This window comes from Pongo pygmaeus, chromosome 5 (assembly GCF_028885625.2).
Source record: "Pongo pygmaeus isolate AG05252 chromosome 5, NHGRI_mPonPyg2-v2.0_pri, whole genome shotgun sequence".
NCBI lineage: Eukaryota > Metazoa > Chordata > Mammalia > Primates > Hominidae > Pongo > Pongo pygmaeus.
The window spans coordinates 28,145,804-28,167,223 of record NC_072378.2 but is presented as its reverse complement, the minus strand read 5'-3'; the positions used below and the strand labels follow the sequence as shown (position 1 = coordinate 28,167,223).

Sequence of the window (21,420 nt, the reverse complement as noted above, 5' to 3'; positions counted from 1 at the left end):
ATCAATGGTGGACTGGAAAAAGAAAATGTGGTACATACACCATGGAATATCATGCAGCCAAAAGAATGAGATCATGTCCTTTGCAGCAACATGGATGCAGTTGGAGGCCATTTATCCTAAGCCAATTAACACAGGGACAGAAAACCAAATACTGCATGTTCTTACTTATAAGTGGGTGCTAAACATTGAGTAGACATGAACACAAACAGGGGAACAACAGACACAAGGACTTCTTGAGGGTGGAGGGTGAGAGGAAGGTGAAGATTGAAAAGTTACCTGTAAGGTACTATGCTACCACCTTGGTGACAAAATCATTTGTACACCAAACCCCAGCAGTATGCACTTTATTCATGTAACATACCTGCACATGTACCCACTGAACCTAAAACAAAAGTTGGAAGAAAGAAAAAAAACCCTTTAAAAAATCTGAACAAACTTTTGTGTTTAACTGATCAGTTGACAGAAGCTTTGAAATATCATTAAATATACAAAACATTGTACTGACATGTAATTTATTCAGTGTTTCAAGCATTGAAGTTATCATAACAGAAAAGAAAAAACAACCAGTTTCATTATCACAAGCAGTTATCTTTTCTTCTTAGGTGTCTGAATGTATCTTTGAAAGCATATTTTTAAAGTAAAAATTAAATATGTTTACTTTAAAACTTTTCATTAGGCCAACAAATCTAGTCAATATAAATGTGTTACTAATTAGAAGTCAATATTCTTTCTTGAACGGAAAACTCATATATCTTATTTTTAATATCTAGAAAAGGACTTTTTCAAAAATTATATAAGGTATAAACATAAAGAAAATTTAATTTAAATAGAAAGTAAATACTATATCCTATTTACTCCCCCTCTAAAATTCCCTACTATGACTAGTTTCTTAAATCTGTCACTTTTATTATCAAGGCTGAGATTATTGCCATTGCATTGGATATCCCATGAAAATCAAAACCTTTAAAGTAGCTAAACAAAGAAGAGTTTTTTTTAATTTTCAAAGTGTGCATTTTTCATTTAAACAGTCTGTATCTTTTGGGAGGGGTAGGGGTAGATAAGGTGAGAATAACTCAAAACACTGTTATTACCACGAGAGACAAAATACTACAATACAAATCAATTTTCAAACTTGAGGTTTTCATTTGCCAGGATTATCCTTATTTTTGTAAACTATAGTGATCATGTTCCTGCCAGGTCCATTCATAGGATATTCAAGATAAGAACTTTCTTTTCCATATTATCAGTAGAGATGCTATTGCATTACGAGTCATGCCACCATGCTGCAGCATAAGATTTACAGTTCTTATCTTCTGGTAATGATGCTTCCTGCTCTTCTCTCTGCTTCTACGTATACAGCAAGGTCTCATTCATTACTCTGAGTTTTTAAATAAATTATTTGTCCAGTGATTGTTCTAAACAATCAAAGCCTACAAATGAATCTAACAAATTTATAGCTTAATATTAGGAAACCTATAACTTTAAGTCACCCATATTAGGCTGATAAAGAAAAATCATATAATCTCCACAAATGCTACAATGTCATTTCATAAAACTCAACATATATTTCTGACTAAAAGCAGAAACTCCTAATAAAAAATAAATAGATGGATGATTCCTTTATAAGGCAAAAATAAATACATCTCAAATTTACCAAAAACCTCCCTTATATTTGATGGTGAAATCTTAGACATATCCCCCATAAATTCAGATTAAACTCTAGCTGAATTCGTTAGGCTAAGAATAAAAAGAGCAATTTTGCTAAATCTATAATTTCTTACTCCCTAAATTGCTGGTGGCTAAGGTTAAGAAACACCTTCCCTTGTGCTACAGAACTTTAAAACAAACAAACATGAAATACACATTAGACCCCTTATGCCAGTGGGAGATTTTTATATTTTGTGAAACACTACTTTTGATAATTCCACAAAGTCATATAATAATGGTCTGTGAGAACATTAATGCTATTTCATAAAATGTATCAATTGTAAATCAGCGCAGCCTCACTAGTTTGCTTTCTTAAGCTGTTTCTCAGCACTGAATAAAACTCAGTGTAACTCTAGTGGCTAAGACAAGTTATTTGATCTGTTCAACTTCCTGCTTGAGCAGAGTGAAATAATAAAGTGATTCTGATGGTTTCTTGAAATGTAAACGTAATACAAAATTTTCATTATACTGTTTTTCTTCTATTTCACAATCCATAGCTACATACTCTGGGCAAAACTACTTCAAAGGAAAAGTTGTAACCCTTTTTATTAGCTCCCCTGAGACAACAGTGATCTGCAGCCAAATTCCAACTCTTGAAATCTCTTTTAAGGCAGATTTATTGGCCAAGTCCCTCTCTAACAGCAACATTAAATGGCAAGTTAAGCATAACTACAGCAAAAAAGCTATCATGAGTATTCCACTGTAGGCATTAGACATACTGTTTGTTGCATGGTGTGTATTTTATCTTTCTGGGAAAGAAGCTCACCGATCTTACCTTGGCTTATTTAGAAGTCAGTTTCTCAGCTGCATCTTCTTCCAAGCGAGAAAGATAAAGATATTTGTTTAGCCACTGTTAGAAAACCTTTTTAGGCTTTAAAGGGCATTATAGTCAAGTGTCTCTCAGAAAAACAAGTCAAAGGTAAATAACACAGAGTTATATTTGCAAGATATTTGATAAAGATCTAATTTATTAAAGAGTTTTTATGACCAGTTAAGAAAAAAGACCAACAACGCTATAGAAGAATGGACAAAGGTTATCAGAGGACAAAGGTTATCAAAGACTCGTAAATACATCTATGAAAAGATGCTCTATCTTACTCTTAATAATAAATACAAATAAAATGCCATTTTCACCTTAGATTGGGAAAGATCAAAAGGTTTGAAAATACAATATTGGTGATGATGTTGGTGAGTGTGTAAACATAGAAGGTGGTGTTGCAATATCTATTAAAATTTAAAAGCACACAGAGCTTAAATCTGGCATTCTTAGACTTTCCTTGACCACTATATCAAAAAAGTTCCCCCCAATTCTGTCTCTAGCCCGTTACTTTCTTCACATCATACTGTAATTTGTAATTTTTGTCTGTTGGCTTTTGTAAGTCTGTCTCCCCCAGTAAAATGTAAAATTCTATGATGGCAAGGAGCAAGTCTAACTTGTTTCTTGGTTTATCCCCAGTACCAGCCATAGTGCCTAATACATAGGAAGCACCTGATATTTTCCCTGTGTTTCAATAATTCTGTTTTGAGGTTAGCATTTCTAGATGACCAAAAGGATTCTTTTTGACCTAATATTCATCTATTTTTAGATGAATATGCTACAGATATACTGTCACATATCCACAGAGGCTTTCAATATAGTGCTCTGTGATAGTAAAATACAGAAAAACATCTTAACCATCCAACAAAATATGGTGCTTTCATATAATGGAATACTACAAGGTTATCTAAAAGAAAGGAAGATTCATATGTATTGATATAAAACATCTCCAGGATGTATTAATTGAAAAGAGCAAGGTGTCAATCCATGTGTATAATGTGGTATAGTTTGTTCTAAAAATGGAAATATGCACATGTAACAGCATGTCTATCACCAATATGCCACAACCCCCTTTGGCGAAAATCTCAAGCTGGTGTGGTCCAGTATCAGCCATGTCACATCCTGTGGAAGGGTAAATGTGCCCTTCCACATCACACTGCCCTGCCAGATTCTAGAACCCCGTGTGTGTGTGTGTGGTGTGGTGGTGGGGTGTGTGTGTGTGTGTGTGTGTGTGTGTGTGTGTGTGTGTGTGTGTGTGTGTGTGTGTGTGTGTGTGTGTGTGTGTGTGTGTGTGTGTGTGTGTGTGTGTGTGTGTGTGTGTGTGTGTGTGTGTGTGTTTCTAGGTCTCGCTATGCTATTCAGGCTGCTCTTGAACTCCTAGCCGTAAGCAGTTCTCCCACCTCAGTCTCCGAAAGTGCTGGGATTACAGGCAAGCCATCATGCCTGGGCCTTCTTCTTTATACCTTATCATTTTTTCTTTCTCTTGCTAGTCTAGGTGGCCCTAATCTACTCAAGCACTCTGATCTTCATCTTTTATATCTCTTTTTATGAATAAATGAATAAACCCTATATCGTCTTAAATTAGAATTTGACTTCTAATAGTCAAAGCCAAGCTTTTCGTCAAGAAAATGTTCATGTTTAGCACATGTACTTTCATTATATGTTTTTTAAAAAATCATTCGAAACTGTAGTAGGCATTTATTGGTTGTCTATCCCCCTTGCCCAAAATTACCCTGATTTTCATTCAAGAATCCATTCCTCTATAACTGGTCTATGACTCCACAGATAAGCCATTCTATTTCCTAAGCAACAACACTTGTTTTGAGTGGGCATGTGACCCAAGCTTATCCCATTATGGTGACTCTCTGGATTCTTGTTTGGATTAGCAACTAAGAAATGTTCTCTCTTCAGAGGTGGACCAGAAAAAAGATAACCAAACTCAAAAGCTTTGGCAGCCCTTTTGTTATATAAGGGAAACCAGCCCAAGGAAGATGACCCTTGGAGAAAAAAAAGTGGAGAAGAAAACCAATGTCCAATTAAAGCCATGCAGAAAATCCTTCTTCTAGACTTTTCATTTGTAAGAGCCACTAAATCTTTTCTATTTTCTAAGCCAGTCTGTTAACTGAAAGTAGAAGTATACACTTGATTGAATCCTTTGTTCTTTCTGGGCTTCTTTTGGTCCCCCTGGGGCAAATGAATGGCAAAACAGAGTAACAAGTGAAAAAAAACTTTAATAGCTTTTAATCTTTACGCTGCAACATATACCCTTGTATATGCACAGAATGTATATTCTGTATATAAGACACCAAAAATATATATTTTGGGGGGAAAGGTGTCAGGGGCTAAAGTGAAAGATTCACTTTTTACTAACTCTCCTCCTATAATGGTTGAATATTTTTAAAACCATGTGCACATATTACTTTTTAAAGTTAAAATAACAAAAAATAAGCTGCTAAGGATATCTCAAAAGAAGCTTTTTCCTGAGGGACTTACTAATATGGTAAGTACAGTAGCACTGTAAAGTCTTTTAACACTTTTGGTCACGTAAAATTCTTGTTGTTAAAAGTCCTGCTGTGCAACAAATCATTACTTGTCATCTTTCCCTTTTGTCTTTTTGTACACCATCTCTCGGAAACTGGCTAAAATCTTATTTTCTCTCTTTCGTCTCTCTTCCTGGTTAAAGGATGCAAGAGCTCTCTTCTCATCAGCACTGTAGATCTGGTTCTCCTTACGCAGTCGTACAGCCTCCATTCTGCGATGCCTGCTACCACTCATGACATAACCTGAGCATTCAAAAGAAGCGATCTCTTCACTTGTCAACCCAATCTCACCTCTTCGTGGGATTCGCTTTCCAGCTTTTACATACTCAGCCATAGCTGCACCTTCACCGGGGAGCAAAGCATGGCCATAGTTCAAAGGTTTTTCATCTTGAGAGGTATGTATTATAGGTGCTTCTGGCCCTATTAAATCCATAGTATCTGCCACATTTGGCTGCTCCACCCAGGTGGCTTCTGACAACTCCTCTTCTGAGTCTTTACAGCTTGAGTCACTGGATTCTTTTTTGGTCTTCTTATTCTTCTTTTTCTTTGTTTTGTGTTTCTTTTTCTTCTTTTTCTTCTTGGCTTTAACTCTCTTTTTATCATCATCAGAGTTAGAATTTGTGTCAGACTCTGAGTTACTGTCACTATCAGAATATTTCCTATGCTTTCTTTTAGACGACTTATTCTTTCTTTTTTTCTTGTTTGTTGAACGACTGGTCTTCTTTTTCCTATGTTCTTCCGAGTTGGAATCTGAACTGCTGCTTTTCTGATGCGTTACCTCTTCTTCATCCTCAACTGGGGTATGTTCGTCAGAATCTGGCTCAGGGAACTTTGGAGACGGCCCCCACACTTCAGGCGCTCCCAACTCCCCAATCCTCTCTCTCTCCTTCAGCCGCCTCTGCCGATAGCTCTCCTCCTTCTCGTAGTCTTCCGCTGACTGCCGTTCTTCTGCATAGCAGTGATGATGGTAGCGATATCCACTATACGAGGTCGACCAGGAGGACGCGAAGGCGTAGTTGCGGAATCTTGGGGGCCGCCCTCGCGACCCAGAGCGACTAAGGGGGTAAAGAGCGCCCACGTCCGACTCACTCCAAGGAGGCCTGCGGCCCTCACGGCCGCGGGAGTGAGAGCGGGAACGGCCATCCCAAGAGGAACATCTGCTCTGCGGGGATGGTGGGCTCCCCGAGGAGCTCCGTCGCCTTCTCCGAGAGCCCATGATGTCCTCAGAATAGCTGGACCGGGATACTGGGAGCAAGAGCCGCGCCTCAACGCTGGGCGGTTACTACAGACCCAGAGGCTGGCTGGTGATTCGCGGCCACGCAGGCGCACTAGAATCGGCCTCCCACGCACGGCTTCCGCTTCCTGTCAGTTACCAAACGGAAAACGAATCCGCGCGTGTGCTACGTGGGACGGGCCTTGGCTGCGTGAAGGCTTCTTGTGGGAAGTAGGTAGGATTAGGGCGCGCCTGTTTTTAGGACTTATATTCCCCAACTTGAGCCGTGTGGGAACATAAAAGGACGAATTTGCGTCAATAATCCCCTCTACTGTTGGAACACCCACTTCTCTTTTTCGATTTCGCTTTTACCATTTTGCTTCTCACCCTTTGTTCTTCCCTTTCATTTCCACCTCCTTAACTTTACCCCTCTGTGGAAGATCCCTACTACCAACGATCCTCCTTTTTTCCTTCCTAAAAAAGGAACTTGTCCACCCTCTTCGTGGAGGAAATATGTTTAATTAATCACTTCCCAACCCCCCTTGTTACCACTGGAAGCAAGAACCAAAACTTCTTTTGGAATCAGTTTGAGCTCACCCTCTAAGCTAGGTGAAGACCAGAGTCGTACTTAATTTTTTTTTTTTAATTTTTTTTTTTTTGGAGACAGGATCTCACTCTGTCGCCCAGGTTGGGGTGCAGTGGCACGATCATGGCTCAGGGCCGACTTGACTTCCTAGGTTCAAGAGATCCTCCCGAGGAGCTGGGACTGCAGGTGCCCACCACCACGCCAGGTTGATTTTTTTAATAATTATTTGTAGAGACGGTTGTCACTTTGTTTCTGAGTCTGGTCTCAAACTCCTGGGTTCAAGCGATCCTCCCACCTCAGCCTTCCAAAGTGCTGGAATTACAGGTGTGAGCCACCATGCCCGGCCCAGAGTCATGATTTTAATTATTAAATTCACAGACTTTTCCACCCTAGAAACATACAGAAGCATCCCACTCGATCTTGTAGACAGATGTCTTTCTATCTAGGGAGACTTCTTCAGAAACTTTGTAGTTTGGAAACTACTTTCTCGATACACATTAGATCTCACTCAGAAATGATAAACATTTTATGCAAGATCATTTATCTCTCATCTTAAAATGTAAATAGGCATTAACATCATCTTGGTTCTCTCTAATTAAGTTGATCTGCTCAGTTGTTTGACAGCCGGGTCAAAACTTAAGAATGATGCCTTCCTGATGCTAGAACTCTAAACAACAAAATGGGGGAAATTAAATTGAATAAGACCAAATTATATCATTTGCTCTAAGTAGAATTTTAGTACTTTGATTGAAGGGGATAAGAATTGGTTCCATACATAAATTATATGAATTTAGGAACTGGTAAACAGCAGGGAGTATTATATGTGAATGGTCACATGTATAGTGAAAATATCATATGGATAGGGTGAGTACTATAGAGTTTGTGTAAGTAAAGAAAATTTTGGAGTTATAAACTACTTGATAGGCCAATGAAATGGATATGTCTTACTTGGATAATTGTAAATTTAAGCCATTTAGTATCTGATGTAGACTTGAATTACGAAGCTGGTTGATGAAATACTTCTTTCAGGTAGCGACACAGGAAAATGAAATTTAGAATATATTTTTGATCTTTAGAAAAGTTATGACCTAGACTAGGGGCTGGCAGTCCTTTTCTGCAAAAGGCCAATAGTAAATATTTTAGGCTTTGTGGGCCAAGAGGCAAAATTGAGGATATTATTACATACTTTTTTTTACGACAAAATGTACATTTATTTTAAATGATAAAGCATAATCAACAATTTGTTCAATTATTCCAAGGAATAGATAACTGTTTTTTTAAATTTTTATTTTAAGTTCTGGGATACATGTGTAGAACATGCAGGTTTGTTACATAGGTATACACACGCCATGGTGGTTTGCTGCACCTATCAACCCATCATCTAGGTTTTAAGCCCCACATGCATTAGCTATTTGTCCTGCTGCTCTCCCTCCCCTCCTCCACTCCCCACAGGCCCTTGTGTGTGTTGTTCCCCTCCCTGTGTCCATGTGTTCTCATTGTTAAACTCCCACTTATGAGAACATGCAGTGTTTGGTTTTCTCTTCCTGTGTTAGTTTGCTGAGGATAATGGCTTCTAGCTTCATCCATGTCCCTGCAAAGAACATGATCTCATTCCTTTCTTATGGCTGTGTAGTATTCCATGGTGTATATTACATGCTTATAACAAAAGAAAAAGCACGTTTTCATTGATGCAATATAATTATATTATTATTCAAACTATAATAATTGAGTATAATTTTGCAATGCATATTTTCTAATGGGAAGAATGAAATTGTTTTTTGGATGAATAACATTTTGCTTAATTAGGGTTCTGCCCTTGTAGGTCAAAAGTAGCCATAGACAATATGTAAGTGAATGAATATGGCTGTGTTCCAACAAAACTTTATTTATAGACACTGAAGTGAATTTCATATGATTTTCACGTTACTAAATTTTATTATTCTTTTGATTTTTCCCCAAGCCGTTAAAAAATATAAAAATAATTCCTCACTCAGACAATTAAAAAACAGGCCATGGGGCAATTTTGGTCTGTAGGCAGCAGTTTGCTAACCCCTGACTTAGCAGAAAAAGCAGTGGTGCAAAAAGTATGCTTATAGTGATAAAAATAAATGCCTACCATACCTTTTTAGTGGGAGGATGGGCTTTTATTTTCTAAATTTTATTTATAGATGAGCAAATGTTCATTTGCATAGAGCATAGAAATATATTTGAAGAACTTTAAGAAAATAGGGACAGTTTTTGAAATAACAATACATTTTAATCATCAAGGAAAGTACCAGATGTTGAATGCTCAGCTAAAATGGAATTGTTCTCACAGGTAACCTTTCACTACCTTTCTTAAAATTTCTCAAAATTGTGTTTCATAAATCTCTCCTCTAGTTTTTATTTTATTTTATTATTTTTTGAGACAGGGTCTTACTCTGTTGCCCATGCTAGAGTGGAGTGGTACTATCATGGCTCACTGTGTACCCTTGACCTCCTGGGCTTAAGTGCTCCTTCCATTTCAGCCTCCCGAGTAGCTGGGACCACAGCTGTGTGCCACCATGCCCAACTGATTTTTGATTTTTTGTAGAGCTAGACCCTGTCTCTAGACAGATGTTGCCCAAGCTGGTCTTGAACTCTTGGCCCTCTGCCCTCAGCCTCAGAAAGTGCTAGCATTACAGGCATAAGCCACCATGCCCAGCTCCCAGTTTTTATTTTAAAAACTTTCAAACCTGCAGAAAAGTTCAAACACCCATATATCATTTACCTAGATTCACTAGTTGTTACGATTTGGTTTCTTACTCAATTGAAAGAAAATTGCAGACATTATAATGCTTCACCTCTAACTATTTCTGTCATGAATGCATAAAAAGGACATTTTCCTTCATAATCACAATATCATCCTTACCCTCAAAACATACAGGATATGTTCAGAATTCTTCAATTGTTCCAAAAATGTCCTTGAGGTGGGATTGGGTATTTTGTGTGTATTTTTAAATCTAGAATCCAAGGATCATGCATAGCATTTATCATAACATTTTAGTCTCTTTAATCTAGAACAGTTTCTCTGCCTGGGCTGAATGTTTGTGTCCCTTCATAATTCATATATTGAAATCTAATCACCAATGTGATGGTATTAGGATATGGGGCTTTTGGGAGGTGATTAGGTCATAAGAGTGGGTCCCTCATGAATGGGATTAGTACCCTTATGAAAGAGGCCACAGAGAGCTACCTTGCCCCTTCCACCATGTAAGGACACAGCTAGAATATGCCATCTATGAACCAGAGGGCAGGCCCTCACTGGACACCAAATCTGCCTGCACCTTGATCTTGGACTTCTCAGCCTTCAGACCTGCGAGAAATACATTTCTGTTGTTTATAAGCCACGCAGTTTATGGTATTTTGACATAGTAGTCCAAAGGGACTAAGACAGTCCCCTCAACTTTTTTTTAATTTCTTGACATAGTTTTGAAGAGTCCAGGGTGATTTTTTTTTTTTAGTATTTCACAATTTGAATTTATCTGATTCTTTCTTCAAGATGGAATTCAAGGTAATCCTGTTTGGCTGATCACATAGGTGATATTATATATTTCTTATTGCATTACACCAGGAGGCACTTAACATTAGTTTGTCCCAATCTATACTTATACTTATTATTAAGAAATTCCTGGCCGGGCGTGGTGGCTCACGCCTGTAACTCTAGCACTTTGGGAGGTCAAGGCAGGCGGATCACTTGAGGTCAATAGTTCGAGACCAGCCTTGCCAATATGGTGAAACCTCGTCTCTACTAAAGGTACAACAATTAGCTGGGTGTGGTGGTGCACGCCTATAGCCCCAGCTACTTGGGAGGCTGAGGCAGGAGAATTGATTGAACCTGGGAGATGGAGGTTGCGGAGAGCCAAGATCGTGCCAGTGCACTCCAGCCTGGGTGACAGAGCGAGACTCCATCTCAAAAAAAAAAAAAAAAAAAAGAAATTTCTAATAAGCAAATTTATAGAGTTCTGGAGACAAACTGGAATTCAATTCCTTTCCAAATTACTTCAGACTGCCTTTACACATATATTTAGTGACCTTTACACACAAAAACAACAATAAAAGCAATATTTTGCTTTATGTCAATATGAGACGTTCACTAATGAGAACCATTTTGAAGCACCTAAAACAAAAACAAAAATTAAAAACAAAAACTGACATGGGATAGTGTTTATAGCATAAGGTTAGGTAAAAAAAAAATACTATATCAGCCATAAAAATGAATGAAATTATGTCTTTTGCAGCAGCATGGATGGAGCTGGAGGCCATTATCCTAAGTGAAATAACTAAGAAACAGAAAGTCAAATACCACATGTTCTCACTTATAAGTGGGAGCTAAACCATGGGTACATATGGATGTACAGAGGCGAATAATAGATATTAGAGACTCCAAAAGATGGGAGGATGGAAGGGGGGTGAAGGTTGAAAAATTACCTACTGGGGCCAGGCACAGTGGCTCACACCTATAATCCCAGCACTTTGGGAGGCTGAGGCAGATTTCTTGAGCCCAGGATTTCAAGACCAGCCTGGGCAACATGGAAAGACCCTATCACTGCAAAAATAAAAATAAAAAATTAGCCAGGTGTGGTGGCATGCAACTGTAGTCTCAGCTACTTGAGAGGCTGAAGTGGGAGGATTGCTTGAGCCCAGGAGGTCAAGGCTGCAATGAGCTGTGATCGTGACACTGCATTTCAGCCTGGGCAATAGAGTGGGACTCTGCCTCAAGAAAAAAAAATTACCTATTGGGTACAATGTTCACTATTAAGGTGATGGGTACACTAAAAGGCCAGACTTCTCTATGCAATATATCCATGTAACAAAAGTGCACTTGTACCCACTAAATCTATAAACAATTTTTAAAACTGCATCAATATTCTGTCTGTTCAGTGATTAAAACTGGGCAAAAATTGTGTATTTTGACAAAGACTAAGAAAGAACTTGGAGTAATATATGCCTCCTTTAGAAGACTTTTAAGTCATTGGCATTTCCACATTTATTTTTATACTTTTTCTAAAAAGTCCTTGCTAATGACCTGATCATTACTGAAATGGTGTCCCAATGAACAAGAATCATTCAGATAAACTTATTGAGAAAGTTTCAATACAAGGAGTAGCCAACCAGTTTAAAATTTGTGTCTTTTTTTTTTTTTTGAGATGGAGTCTTGCTCTGTCACTCAGGCTGGAGTGCAGTGGCACAATCTCGGCTCACTGCAACCTCCGCCTCCCAGGTTCAAGCGATTTTCCTGCCTCAGCCACCTGAGTAGCTGGGATTACAGGCGCCCACCACCACACCCAGCTAATTTTTTGCATTTTTAGTTGAGATGGGGTTTCACCATGTTGGCCAGGCTGGTCTCGAAATCCTGACCTCAGTTTATCCACCCACCTCGGACTCCCAAAGTGCTGGGATTACAGGCGTGAGCCACCATGCCTGGCTAAAATTTGTGTCTTCTTAGGGGCAGTTCAAAGTGGTTATAGCAGCTCCATGACATAATGAATATTCCATGTTTCTTCTCTTTCTGCTTCAATATTTTTCAATAACTTTCTGCCTCCAGCAAATGGCTTTCATCTTCATGGTTGCCTCCTCATGAAAAGATGGCTATTCTACCAAGGGACTCCTCTCTAAATTCTAGGAAGAAAGAAGGGCCAAAGGTATGGGCTGGTTGAGTCATTATTTTTTTCATTTTTCTTTTTTTGGTCATAAAATATACGATTTTCCTAAAAACTCCATTCAGTGGTTTTGCTTTCATCTCGTTGTCTAGAACTGGGTCAAAAGGCTTCCTCTATCTTCAAGTGTTTGGAGAGGTAAATATTTTTAAGTGGGCATATTGTTATCCAGAAAAAAAAAAAAAAGAAAGAATCTCTTAACATGACAGAATAGGGGACCAGACATTTGATAGTCAACCACAGTGTCCTGTGGGATACTGAAATTGACAGCTTTGAAGCACTGTGTGTGTAGTCACTTTCCAGAGGTTACCTCAGTTCATCTTCACAACTCTGAGATGCTGGATGGAGCTTTATCATAATTCTGCAATCCACAAGAATACACTTTTCATCATCTTTCACCTGTCCTACCTCCAAATCTCAACATTCTTGCTTTAGATAAAATATCTTGATTTAGATAAAATCAGCCTGTTTTGGAGTGGAGAAACCAGGATGGATTCTCCAGGATGTCCCTCGTTCCTGGATAGACAAACAACAGAAAATTGATTCTTTAAGTTCCTTTCCTGCCGGGGCAGTCAAAAAAGCCAGACTTCTGAAACCTGCTCTGTCTAGCTGTGCCTGTAGCTCGAAGTTTCCCAAGCACCAGGAGACATCAGACTGCAGAATAGGATCCCAACTACAGGAAAGGAAATGGGCCGCTGGTGGGCAGGAGGTGGGGATTCCTGAGGCCAACTGTCCACTGAACCCCGAGGCAGAGGTCCCCCTTCCAGGGTCCCTCCTGGCATCCTGGCTCCCTAGAGCCCCGGGCCTCAGCTTCTGCTGAGAGGTAAGTCCTCACAGCCTCGTTGACCCTTCGCAAACCACAAAAGATCTACAATCATGGCTCATCCATCTTCCACAGTGATGAGCCACCTAAGCCATTTTCCACGTTTCTCTAGGAATGTTGAATAACTCTGCACAACACTGTCCAACAGAAATACAACGTCAATTACAATTGCGACTGCACACGTAATTTTACATCTTTTCAGTCACCACATTTAAAAAGGTAAAAATAGATAAAATTAACTTATTACAATATATTTTATTCAATAGACCCCACATGTCATCATTTCAACATATAATCAGTATAAAACGTTATTAACATATTATGTATTTAACAAAAACAACAAAAAACCACTAAGCCTACAAAATCCAGTGTGTATTTTGCACTTACAGCTCATTCAGTTTAGATGAGCCACATTTTAACTGCTCTATAGTCATGTGTGCCTAATGGCTATTGTATTGGGCAGCAAAGCTCTAGAACAGGGGTATCCAATCTTTTGGCTTTCCTGGGCCACATTGGAAGAAGAAGAATTGTCTTGGGCCACACATAAAATACACTAACACTAAAGATAGCTGATGAGGGAAAAAAAAAAAAAAAAAGTAAGGTTAGGGTTAGGGTTAGGGTTAGAGGATTAGGGTTAGGGTTAGGTGAAAAAAAATTTTAAACGTAAAAAGAAAATAAAAAGAAAAACACACACACAAAATCTCAGTGTTTCAAGAAAGTTTACAAATTTATATTGGACTGCATTCAACGCCATCCTGGGCTGCCTGCATTGGACGAGCTTGCTCTAGAAGTTGCCTTTATCACCTCCCCACCATACTACCAGCTGCCTGCTGTTCTCCATCTGTTCACCTGTGTGCATCCATGCAAATGTGTGTTCTTTGTGGAGACACACTTCTAGACACTGGAGATATAGTGGTGAACAAAATAAAAATCTCTGCCATTATAACCAAAACAATTGAAATAAAATGTAAGATAGTAGTAAATATTGGAAAAGTTTTTGAAAAGGGAAAAGAAATATGAAGTGCATATGTGTGGGGGGCAGACAGGTAATGGTAAAAACTTTAGGTGGCATGGACAGGGAAGATCTTACCAAGAAAGTGTCCTTTGAATCAAAATCTACAGGAAATGAGGGAGCTAGCCTTGCTGATATACAGGAAGGGCATTCCTGTGGAGGGAACACAAATGCAAAGGCTTTGATCCAGCAGGATGTTCAGCAGTAAGACCTGTTTCAAACAAAATATCAAAATATTAAATGAAGACAGGATTAGTAACAGTGCTTTGCCTAGCTATATTGAGACCTGAAGCAAAAGGAAAAATCCAGTAATAATGATCCCAACTTTATAATTTTGATATTTTGCTTATCATGGATTCATTGCATTAATTTTGATTTATTAAAATATTATTTATCTTAACTAATAAGTTGTTTGGCACTTCGTTAAATTTTCCACCCAAGGCAAGCCTCACTTGCCTTACCTTAGTTCTGGGCCTGCATATTGCCTAGAGAGTGGAATCACCTAGGGAAGAGAACAGTAAGTAGATGAAGCCAACATAATTGTTCCACCTAAAAGAAACACCATGATAAATAAATGGTCCCTTGTATGCCATCCCCTTGCAGTTCACTCCACCCTCAGTCTCCTAATTGCACTGGATGTAGCAGACTCAGGGGCAAAATACATGTCTACATATGTTGAGAAAAAAGTCATTTAAGACAGTCCAAATCCTCACCCAGCTCACATGTTTATTTTGGGCCTTTTTGTCAACCCAGAATTTCATAGAGGTGTGTAAAGCTATTAGAGATGCCTGAGTATGGAGGAGCACTGGAAAGAGAGGGAAGAACAGTCTCGATGTTGAACTCCTGAACCAAGAGAAGCAGCGGGGTGAACAACAAGTGAGAATAGCCGTAAGAAAGGTGTGGGAGAGGAAGCTTGTGCTCACAGATGAGAACCCATATCAATCAAATATTCCTTGTCCAGTGGGGATGAAGTTGAGGCATGACATTAGAATTAGCAAAATTGAGGAAAAGTGCATAAAGAAAGTAAAGCTGATGAGCCTTGACACTAATTTTAATTGCATGAATAGGTCACTTTTTTTCAACAGTAGATATTAATAGGATAAGTTTCAAGGCTCCCACCAGAATCTTAGCGTTACCAGTAGTACAGTACTTTTGAAAAACACCAAACCAGCCGGGTGTGGTGGCTCACGCCTGTAATCCCAACACTTTGGGAAGCCAAGGTGGGCGGATCACCTGAGGTCAGGAGTTTGAGACCAGCCTGGCCAACATGGTGAAACTCCGTCTCTACCAAAAATACAAAACTCAGCTGGGTGTGTTGGCAGGCACCTGTAATCCCAGCTATTTAGGAGGCTGAGGCAGGAAAATCACTTGAACCCGGGAGGTGGAGGTTGCAGTGAGCCGAGGTCACACCACTGCACTCCAGCTTGGGTGACACAGTGAGACTGTTTCAAAATGAAAAGAAAAACACCAAACCTATTCATGAAGGACATGAACTCTACCACATAAAATTCTTTCCATTTTAAATAACCTAATTCATGATTTGGATAATAAGTAAAAACAACTAACATTTATTCAGCATTCTGATTTACATTTTAAAGTGTTTTTACAATGGTTATCTCATTGGATATGCCCAAGGTCACCTAAATCTATATTGGATGGAGGAGACAAACACTTACATTATCACTCTAAACTCCATGTTCTTTTACCACCACCCACATTCAAAAGTCATATTCAAGTTCTCTGTACTTTCTAGTGTTATTTTCTGTCTTTTAAAATCTTGCCTTTTTCTCTGACAAATTTCTAGGCATCACAAGGTCAAGGACTACATTTTTCATTTATTTTGTAGATTCTACAACTCTACTTTGTATCTGGTATGAAATAAACATACACAGATGAGCAGATTATGTAATAATTAATCAGGAACTCTTTCATTATAGAAACAATATTATTTAAACACAAAGTTTTCAAGAGAGAAAGTGGTAATGTAAGTTAAGAATCAGGTGTCAAGGGATATGTATAAACTCTTAGCAAGGCCACTTAGCAGCTGTTGTAAGGATCAAAGAGATAAATATAAAAGGTCTTAATGAACTCTAATGTTAACTAAACACAGGGCTGGGGCTAGAGTGAGGCAAAAAAGGCACTGAGGGCACAAAGAGTAAGGATGAACCCACTCTCTGAGATGTTGTGACCTAAATGCCTCTCTTGCCTTATCCTACTTCCAGCACTGTTTAAAGATAAGTGACAGACAAAAGATCATCCCATTTTTTCCTCATTTAACATATAAAGGAAATTCCATGAGTCATCTATAGTCCCACAAAGAACATACAGAACTAGAAAAAAAAATGCTGTGGATTGTTGGAACAATATACAGCTTGTATTGTAACAGTTTGGTAAGATCTCTATGATTTGTACTAAGGGAGTCAAAAATACCTGAAGAATTAGACATCTTTAAAGTTTCTGTGGAATTGGGAGAATTGTTTCCCTCTATGTTGTTCTGAAGACTTATACATACTGATCCCTAGAAGGATCAGACACCCTCTAACATTTATAGCCAACATCTCAACTGTTACTTGGACAATTAACTTGATCATAATATTAGGATGTGTCAGAATTAAGTTTTTATACCTTTAAGCACAAAAGAAATGTACCTCTTATGGGACTTTTAGAGACTTCAGTGTTTAATCAAAGATCTTGTGTAATATTCAATATAATGATGAATTTCATGAACACAAGTGGCAGAAAATATGAATGAAAAAAGGATGAGAAGCTGTGGGAAAAGGCAGATGCTCTTAACACCCATAATCAATTATGTAGGGTTTAAACACCAACAACAAATAGTTTGCTTCTTAGCAAATTTAATTATGGGAATTCTAGAAATGTTTCTAGAGAGTTTAATTATGGGCTTTCTAGGAAGTTTAAAATTGGCTTTCTAGAAACTTTGATTCAAGGCTGAGTGCAGTGGCTCACGCCTGTAATCAGCATTTTGGGAGGCCAAGGTGGGAGGATCGTTTGAGCCCAGGAGTTAGAGACCATCCTGGACAACATAGTGAAATCCCGTCTCTACAAAAAATTTAAAAATTAGGTGGGCGTGGTGGGATGTGCCTGTAGTCTCAGTTACTTGGGAGGCTGAGGTGGGAGGATTGCTTGAGCTCAGGAGATCAAGCCTGCAGTGAGCCATGATCACACCACTACACTGTAGCCTGAGAAGCAGAGTGAGACCCTATCTCAAAAAAAAAAAAAAAATGTAAAAAGAAACTTTTATTCCCAGGAAACTGCCTCAGAGGTATGGCATTTAACTCTCCTCTTCAGTAGTAGGTTGTATTGCATGCATTTTGGAGCCTCTGGTATTAGCTCATCTTCTGTTCATTTTTAGTGCTTTGACACCTGAGTTTTTATAGAAGACATGTAGATGTCTAGAAGACATCTAGACATCTTTTGTCTAAAAGACAGAGTTCCCTGTTGAGAACACTCTGATGTTGAACGACGCTTGACCTCTTCATGAAGGCCTTTCCCCATTCTTTACATGGATAAGATTTATCTCCACTGTGGAGTCTCTGATACAGAACAAAACTGAAAACCCCACTGAAAGCATTCCCACACTAATCATATTTTTAAGGTCTAACTCCAGAGTATATTTTCTGGTGATAACAGAATACCAATCATGAAGAGAAAGCTTCTATGTCCACTTGACATTTAAGAAGTTTCTCTCCCAGGTGAATTCTGTAGTGGAAAATTAGGCTTGTATTTTGGACAAAGCTTTTCCCAAATTCATTATATTTGTGTCATTTTTTTTTTAATGTGAAAGTCCCTGCTGATGTTCTAATCTGATCCATTTTTTTTTTCCACACTCAGAATCCTGGTACATGCTCCCATTGAGTGTTCCACGTACCTTCCCATATAATTCTGTTTTCTGTAATTTCCTTAATTGGAGCTGCTGTCCTTTTCTCAGTCTTCACCTTACCATTGGAAACAATAATCCAATGGAAAGAAGGGGCTTATTATAGGAGAGAAAAATCTTCCTAATAAAATATGAGAGTATGAGGTTTGTGTTTATCTGAAAAGTATATGAAGGAGGCATAATATGAGGAGAACATGAGAAAAGTGAAATCTGTGGTGCCAAAAGAGGAAACACTGGCAAAAAGGCAGTAAGCATATATGTAGGATAAGGAAAAGAGGGAAAAGAATAGAGTGAGAGTCAGTTCAAAAAAGAACTGGCTGGGATGTTATGAGAATGTGGAATGTGGAATGTGAATGAAGTGGATTTGTGTTGAGGTGATCATTCATTGATCAACTCAAATTTCTGATTAATTCATTCAACAAATGTTTACCTTGTGTGTACCATGTGCAGTATTGGAGCCATCGGTATTAGAACAATAAACAAAACAGAAAAAAATCCTGCATTCACACTCACATACCTTCTATGGGATGTAGGCCAATTAACAACTAAAAAATAAAGTACATAGGTGGTAATAAGTGCTATGGAAAAGAGGACAGGGACTTCCATCAGGCAACAGGGGTGAAAATTTTAAATAGAGTCATGAGGAAGGCCTCACTGATAACCTGAAGGAGGTGAGAGAGCTAGTCATGTGGTTATCGGGGGCATAGAATCCCAGGCAGAGGAAACAGCAACTGCTAAAGCTCTGAGGTGAGAATATGTCTAGCATTCAAGGAACAGCTCACTGGCTGTAGCTGGAGCAAAGTGAATGAGGGAGAGCAGTGAAAAATCTGATCAGAGAGGAGGCAAGTAGCCAGATTATATAGGAGTTCAAAAACTGTAAGAACTTTGGTTTTTATTCTGAGTAAATGGGAAACCATTCGATATTTTTGGATAGAGGAAAGTTAAGATCTGACTTGGGGTTTAAAATGATCACTGTAGTTGTTGTGTTGAGAATAAAACATATGACAGACAAAGGTGCAAGCAAGAAAACTCAGTAAGGGGGCTACTGCAGTAATCCCGGGAACATATAATGGTAATGAAAAACAGTGGTAGTAGTGGAGATGGTGAGAAGTGATTTAGTTTGCAGATATATTGGGATAGTTCTAATGGGATTTCCTGATTAATTGGATGAGACATGAGAGACGAGTAAAAGATAAGAGTGAAAAAAGCAGATGAGCAGTTTATAAACAAGGCAACTACTACTCAAGGGGCAAAAGCTGTGCAGAAGTTAAAATATGTCTATAGTGAGTACTGGCCTACTATCCCTGTATACGTTTATGCCTTAAGGGAATTATAATTATCAAAAAAATAGTTAGGCGTGCAAGCTCTATCATCATAAGACTGAAAGGGAATGAATGAGTCTAAGGAAAATTCATAAATAGTGCTCCCAATTGTGAAATATATGTGTATGCATAATCAGAGTAATGGATACAAGAACAAGCAAGACCAGAGGGGCTTCAACAAGAACTGGTAGGTGCAATCTTAGATTTTGGGGGTCTGAGGTTTGATTTTACTCTACTAACAAGGCAATAGCTTAGCCTGTCATTAGAATCTGGCATATAACACAAATTGCCTAAGTCAGAAACAAAATAATTTTATATGATTACAAGGAGGCCCTATGACTTTTACACTTTGCCTTCAGAATTTCATTGCCTTTTTCTACTGCATTAATAACCCACCCCAAACAGTCCTACTATTTCAAAGTTACAATTGTTATTTTTTTCCCAATTAGGATAGGCTAGGCCCAGTGACTCATGCCTGTATTCCAGCATGTTGGGAGACTGAAGCAGGAGTATCACTTGAGGCCAGGAGTTTGAGACCAGCTTTGGGAACATAGCTAGACTCCATCTCTATAAAAAACAAAACCAAAAAAACCTTATTAGGAGAGACAGTCCCTCTTGGGCCTTTTGTGTTTCTGCACATCTTGCTGTATGTGCCAAGGATATAAGGCCCTGATCATTTTTTTACCAGTCCATTTCCCATAGATAGCAAGCCTGCCATTTGTTACTCATAGATATCAAGCAGCTATCATATTTGCATCAGTTGCCACTGCCACCAAGTCTCAAGAAGGTGACATGATGGGCCCAGATGGATGCTCTGCACACAGTGGGTTTGTGTTGCATCCAGAGAAGCCTGAGCTTAGAGAATCTGCAGCTTTTACAGCAAGGGGTTAAGTGAGCCTGATAATTGCACAGGGGAAAACATTATCTTTCAAGGTCACCAGCTGCATAAACAATCTAAGAAATAGACTGGTTTAAAAAAAATGACTAGGGTCTCGTATCCTGATTTTCTTTTTTTTTGAAACCGTCATTCTCATAACTTTCAGTTAAAGTTTATGTATGCATTCTGCTTATGGTTTATTCTATTGTCAATCTCCACTGGAATATTAACACAATGAGAGCAGAGACCTTTGTCCTTTTTGCCACTGTTGTATCCTGAACACCTAAAATAGTGTCCAACCCAGAACAGTAACTCAACATCCTTGTTCTGTACAAGGTTAAATAATTTAAAGCTTATTGAGTCCTAATGTGTAATGTGTGTATTATTTTCAACTTTACCATATATTTTGAAATTGCTTTTTAAGATAAATGTGTGAATGTATACACCCATCAGCTGTGTAAGAGTTTTTTCACACATTTACTAGCAAATATTATTGAAACACTTTTAGATTTTGCTAAGGTATAGGTATGAACTGGCTTAAAATTTGCCTTTTCTAATTACAAGGCTAAGGATCTTTGCTTATGTTTATTGGTCATTTAAGATTCCTCCTCTGTGAATTGCCTGTGCATACTCCTTGTTAATTTTTCTGTTTGATTGTTGGCTTTTCTCTTGTTCATACATAGAAGTTCATTATATATTCTGGCTATTGATCTTTGTTGATTATATGGGTTGCAAATATCTTCTTTCAGTCTTTTGTGTTTTCCACATGTTTCTGGTGTCTTTTGATATAGCTTTAAATTTTAATGAGGTCAAATTTACTAATTTTTTTCCTTCATAGTGTGTGCTATGTATTTTAAAAGAATTCCTGCTTTACTTAAGATCATAAAGAAATACTCCTAATTTTCTTCTGAAAGTGTCAAAGTTTTTCTATTTAAATTTTTTTTTTT

At 38.4% G+C, this 21,420-nt stretch overlaps 1 protein-coding gene across 1 annotated transcript; it reads right to left on the bottom strand.

Annotated features, from left to right (window-relative positions):
• Window positions 1-4,613: 4,613 nt before the first annotated feature.
• Window positions 4,614-6,280, bottom strand: NKAPL (NFKB activating protein like). The gene has a single exon (XM_054492057.2). The coding sequence runs from the start codon at window positions 6,278-6,280 to the stop codon at window positions 5,111-5,113; it is 1,170 nt and encodes a 389-aa protein (XP_054348032.1). The 3' UTR covers window positions 4,614-5,110.
• Window positions 6,281-21,420: the final 15,140 nt, after the last annotated feature.